Source organism: Sceloporus occidentalis, unplaced genomic scaffold (genome assembly GCF_023333645.1).
Source record: "Sceloporus occidentalis isolate IW3139 unplaced genomic scaffold, rSceOcc1.0.p SCAF_285, whole genome shotgun sequence".
Classification (NCBI taxonomy): Eukaryota; Metazoa; Chordata; class Lepidosauria; order Squamata; family Phrynosomatidae; genus Sceloporus; species Sceloporus occidentalis.
The window spans coordinates 179711-185710 of NW_028317265.1; the positions used below are offsets into that span (position 1 = coordinate 179711).

General features: G+C 49.8%; 1 protein-coding gene across 1 annotated transcript in view; it reads right to left on the minus strand.

Annotated features, from left to right (window-relative positions):
• The window catches only part of LOC149275464 (hsc70-interacting protein-like), a 124478-nt gene extending 122649 nt beyond the window's left edge, over positions 1-1829 (minus strand). The window contains exons 1-2 of the mRNA XM_089504703.1: positions 1720-1829; positions 835-968 (exon numbers count right to left, since the gene is read on the minus strand). Coding sequence (XP_089360829.1) covers positions 835-968; positions 1720-1829 — 244 coding nt within the window. The remainder of the gene's footprint in view (positions 1-834; positions 969-1719) is intronic.
• Positions 1830-6000: the final 4171 nt, after the last annotated feature.

The following is a 6000-nucleotide window of genomic DNA, read 5'->3' on the forward strand; positions in this document are numbered from 1 at the left end:
CATCAGTCACGGTATACGGAACCGGACACAAAAGTGCTCCGTGACCCGGCTAAACTTCATATGACACATGAGCCAGCTAGCCTGGCCCTGTCACACTCCTCCCTACAGACTATGGGCCCAGGCTCTAAAGAAACTAAAGACTGTGGATCGCAGACGCAGATTTGGGGAAGTTGCACTTTGGGAGGGGGATTATGTGGGGTGTTTTAGTCTCCATCAGGTGAGGATTTATAGGACAGATACCTCCATGGCCAATTTTTGTACAGGATCCGATATCCATCAGGTTTCAGCCAGAAATCAGGGAACCGCCTGTGTTTACCATCCTCCCCACAGGCTACAATAGCGACCCCCTACTGGGCTGAGGTGGGCCAAGTGCAAATACCGAGACATGTGCAAAGGAGGGCCCGACGGAGAGCAAATGTACGATTGTACTGTTTAAACACCGCTGTGTTTTCACCTCAACATTGTTTCTGTCTCATGTGTGGAGAAGGCTGCTGTAATACGTCACTGTCCTTTTCAGGGCAGTACATGCGCTGAATACGCTAAGCTACCAGTAGCCACAGCAGCAACGCAGCTAGGGTGCCGCGGGATCTCCCATCTCTCTAAAACAATGGTTCTGTCTGGTGCTGAAGGGGTTAACTACTGGTGTGCCGGCAGGAGGAAGTGTAGTTTGGCGGGAATACCCAGTCAAGGGTACTGGGTGCCCCGTCACATTGGTGGCAGAAGTGGGATTGCTTCCTAGTCGTTAAGACATTCCAAACCCCAGCCGGGATCTATTTCTAGAAAAGGGGATGGGAGTAAGCTATGCAGAGCTGCTGGACTAATTGAGAGCTCTACGCCGCTCGTCCCGGTATGGGACCAAACTCTCTGGTGTAGGTGATCCTCGCAGTAATTGCAGAAGTGGATCAGGGGCCGTTTCATCGTGAAAAATAGGCCGTTGGTAGTTGATGGGACTGCGGTCTCCAGTGGCACTAACCCAGCACAAGAGCTGATATCAGAGCAGCACCACCATGGAGGGGATGCAGGCAGCATCAATCCCCAGCGGCCGAGTGAGTGCGTGGGAGATGTTGCAGCCGGCCCATCTCCCCAGCAGCAGCAAGAGCACCACGCAGTGATTGCAGAGGTTGATCAGCTCTCGATTACAGTGTATGAATGTCATGGACAGGGGCTGTTCTATCTTGAAAAATAGCCTGAGACTGTGGTAGTGGATGGGACTGCAGTCTCCACTGGCACCAACCCAGCACAAGAGCCGGCATCAGAGCAGGAGCACCAGTGAGGGGATTCAAGCTGTATCACTCCCCAACGGCTGAGTGCCTGGGATATGGCGCAACAGGCCCATCTCCCAAGCGGCAGCAGGAGCACCAGGGAGGGGATGCAAGCAGCATCACTCCCCAGAGGGTGAGTATAACGGGCCGTCCGGTACCCCGACTGTTTACTACCGTCCAACCATTGCTTCCTCCTGCTGGGACACCAGCGATTAACCCCTTCAGCACCAGACAGAACCAGCGTTTTAGAGAGAAGGGGGGATGCCGCTGCACTGGAGCTACGCTGGCACTGCGGCTAGCCAAAGCTTAGCTACACAGTCTGGCTACTGTCCTGAAAAGGACAATAAAGGATCATAACAGCCCACCACAAGCAGAAACGCCTGTGGGTAATAGGGCACCAGGCTAAACGCCTTAAAGTGACCGCCACTATGGCAACCCCTAGAGGCTCCACTCTTGCCTCCGTGGACGATGTGCTTTCAGAAGGGCCACTGACACTCTTGGACGAACGGCCCGTGGGAGGTTCGGGCGAATCTGCCCGGACACTCCGGGTTCTCCCGGTGGCAGCATGTCACGCTTCAAGCGTGAGTACATGGTGGGTGAGCCCCATCACCCAACGTCCTCCATGCCCCCTGCCATCTCAGCCATTCCAGACTCTCCGGTCTTGGATCCTTCAGGAACGCCCCTCTTCGATCCTACAGTTATGTGCCACGCCAGGGCTACGGAATGGGATCATACCCTTATATGGTACCGGGTGCTGCGCTCACTCTGCCTTCTGGCAGCCGAGCTCTTTGGAGCCCAGCTCGGCTAGACGAGCATCCATACGGAGGAGGGCTGCCATTCTACGCTCCGTAGCCAGAAGGCAGAGTGAGCGCAGCACTCGGTGCTACATATAAACTGCCTCAAACCAATTGCAGGCTCCATTCGGAGTCTGGCAAAGAACAGCTCTGCTAGAGACAACCTCCCAGCATCCCTTAGCGCTTCCATCTTTCCCTTCTCTACTGACGGACTCAGGGATTCTTCATTACCCTGTGGTCCTAAAAAGGAGACTATCTTTAGTTGCCTGGATGGTCTCGGGGGTTCCTGCTCAGGCGGTAGCTTATCGGAGGTGGGTCGACTTTTGCTCCGAGAGTCCTGGGACAACAGGTGGATTTTTGGCAGACCAATATGTCAAAGGTAACTCTCACTGGTCTATTAATCTGTTCCGCTCGGCTATCTCTAGCGGCCATGTGGGAGCTTCAGGCGAACCGGCGCGCAAGAACCTGTTGATCTGTCGTCTGCTCAAGGGCGTGCGGTTGGCTAGGGCTGCAACTAACAATTATTTTCATAATTGATTAGTGGGCCAATTATTTTTTCGATTAATTGGATAAAAAAAATTTACATTTTTCATTTACCGTATTGGCTCGGATATAGGCCGCCCCCATATATAGGCCGCCCCCTAAAAGTTTGGTGCTTTTTTAAAGAAAGTTTTTTTCTTTAAAAAAAGCACCAAAAAAACATGCTGCCACTCTGTCCCCCCCCCCCCCCGAGATATGCTGCCACTGTCCCCCCCCCCCCGACTTACCAGAGCAGACTCCCGGGTGTCTTGCGGGCACCGGAAGTTGTATACGCGTATTGCGTAGATGTCCCCCGCCGGCCCCGCAAGACAACCGGGAGTCTGCTCTGGTAAGTCTTGGGGACAGAGGTAAAACGCATCGTGCGGACGGTCACCGGCTGCGGCGATGCGGGTAAACAACCTCCGTTGCCGGGACATCTGTACGATGTGCTTTAACAATCTTCCTTGCCGGGACTCCCCTCGTGGGAATTCCCGGCAAGGGAGATTGTTAAAGCACATCGTGCAGACACGCCGGCAGCGGAGACTGTTTACCCGCATCGCCGCAGCCGGTGACCATCCGCACGATGCGCTTAGACAACCTCCCGTGCCGTCACCCCCCCCCCCCCCCGTGGAAAGTGCTGGCAGGGGAGGCTGTCTGAGGGTATGGGAGAGTAGGATACAGGTCCCCTGCACCGCTGCGGGGGATCTGTATCCTAACCCCGCTGCCTGCCCGGCACTGCATGTCCCGGGCGTCGGGCGCTAGACCCCGAATATAGGCCGCACCCCCACTTTAAAGACTTAAAGTGGGGGGAAAAAGTGCGGCCTATATTCGAGCCAATACGGTATTTAAAATAACTTAAGTAACATAGGATGTTAAAAACAAACCGCAGAATAAAAAAAAACTTTGATAAAAATGCTTTTCTTGTTTTTATTTCCCAACCTGCCCCCCAGTTATGCACATTTGAGCCCAGGCTTGCCACACTGCCTCCCAGCTTTGCCACATACCCCCCCCAGACATGCCACACTGCCTCCCAGACATGCCACTCCACCCTCCCCACATATGCCTTACATACCCTATATGCCTTATACCTCCAGATATGTCACTCCGTCCTCCCAAGGTATGCTGTATATCCCCCTGATATGCCATAGTGCACTCATAGATTTGCAGACTCGTTCACAGACACAATACTTTTATAAATACAGGGTTAATCTTCACTGCCCCACAGGATTTAGATTCCCCTCAGTTTGCCCCCCTTACCTCTAACTGCACCTTAACTTAACTTTATTAAATTAACCCTCAGTCCTCAGCATTAAATTAACCCTGAAGAGAAGACCCCATCAATCATAACTGCCCCTAAATTAATCCTGAAGACCCCCATCAACCACAACTGCCTCTAAATTAACCCTGAAGACCCCATCAACCCCAACTGCCCCTAAATTAGCCCTAAAGACCCCATCAACCCCAACTGCCCCTAAATTAGCCCTAAGGACCCCATCAACCACAACTGCCCCTAAATTAACCCTAAACACCCCATTAACTATAACCGCTCCTAAATTAACCCCCACCTCCCTTAACTTTCAGCAGCCCAAATATTCATTTTATGCTCACAGATGAGTTCTTGAGCCATGTGGACGCTATAGGAAATGGCCGGGGCCAATTGGCCGTTTGGTCCCGCCCCTTTCTTTCTCCCTCCCTGTCCCTCCTTGCAGCCAATCGGCAGTGACTGCAGGGAGGGACTGGTAAGTAGGAACTGCTGCTGTGAGACCCTCATTTAATAATCAATAAAAATCGATTCAACTAATAGATAATGAAATTCGTTGACAGATATTTTAAGGGTGGCAGACTGGTCCCGTGTCCACATTCCACACCTTTTACTTCCACCCTTTGTGTTTCGCAGGTCTGGCGTTGATTTCCTAGCGTTAGAACTGCAAATAAGAGCTGTCAGGCCCCATCCAGGCTGCGGAGCTACTATCTCTACTTTCCCTCGACTCTCTACAGTTCCCCTGTCTTTGCCGTTATCCATTCCTGGATTTTCTTATGCTCTGTCATGAGCTTCTGATTCTACAGTTCCTTCTGTTTCCTTTATAAGTTGTGTCTAAAGGGCTATAGGTATATTTTATCTCTGTTCTATGTTTACATTTAATGTTTAGTTTCAGATTATTAGTAATTCAGTAGGCAGGGTTTAGCGCTAGGACCCACTGAATATTGGAGTACTTTGATGAGTGTTGTCTGATGCTTGGGGTGGGCTGCTATGATCCTTTACAGGACAATAGCCACACTGTGTAGTTAAGCTTCAGCTAGCCACAGTGCCAATGCAGCTCCGGTGCAGCGACGTTCCCCCTTCTCTCTACGACGCTGGATCTGTCTGGCGCTGAATGGGTTAATCGGTGTCCCAGCAGGAGGAAGCAGCGTTTTTGCAGGAGTAGCCAATAGGGGTAGAGGGGGTCCCGTCACACAATATACATGGGGGAGTAGATCTGAGAGCAGGAGTCTGGCTAGGTACAATAAGTTTTTTGGTATTTTTTGCTTAACCATTACGTGTCTATTCTGTAAATGGTTCCCAGATTCTGACACTTATTCTTTTTCTAGCGACTAGTAATGGAGTTAGTGACAGCTTATGCAGTCTAGAGGGGGGGGGGGGGCTGCCCCATGATCATTCTCTTATGTCTCTGTATCACATCAGTCCTGGTTTGCACGCTTCAAAGTGTTCCTTATACAATACCTTATACATAGCATTGTTCTTTGTTTAACCTAAAGGTTATGTAACTAGCATGTATTCCTCCTGCATTGCTTTACTGAGGTCTAATGTAGCTTCCCCCCATATAGCTAAATAAGCTGTTAGCAAGATCTAAACAGTTTGATTGGGGCTCCCTCTACCATTATGCTATTTTAACCTCATCTTGTGCTGAACATTATATTAACAAACATTGTATATTCTAACTGTAGTAACACTTCCCCCAAAGGGTTAAATTATTTTAGCTTATGTAAGTGAATTGTGACTTCTGGTATGGAGTTACCACTAGGGCTTGTTTTCTGTCTGTTTGCATGAATGCTTCCTTAGTATAAAAAAATAATTTGATTCTGGTGATAACATCCCTTGGAGCTGCTTATTTAGGGGTTTTGGCAGACCGTGGGATCTTTCTACTATTAGATCTCTTGGGATCTTTCTACTATTAGATCTATTGGGTTACTCTCCAGTAGCAAGTGTAAAAATAGTAATTTTAGATATGCTGTGAGCTTAGACCTTTTCACTTCCTCTCCTATCCCCTCTGTATCTAATGGTTTTACAATGTTTTTCTTCCATGCTTGATAATCTCAGTTTGAGTGAGTATATTTCTTCTTTTAGCTTACTGTATGTTTGTTATTGTGTGTTCTGGTTATTGTGGGCCGTTCACACTTTGTCTATTTTGTCTTTAAGGTGGGAG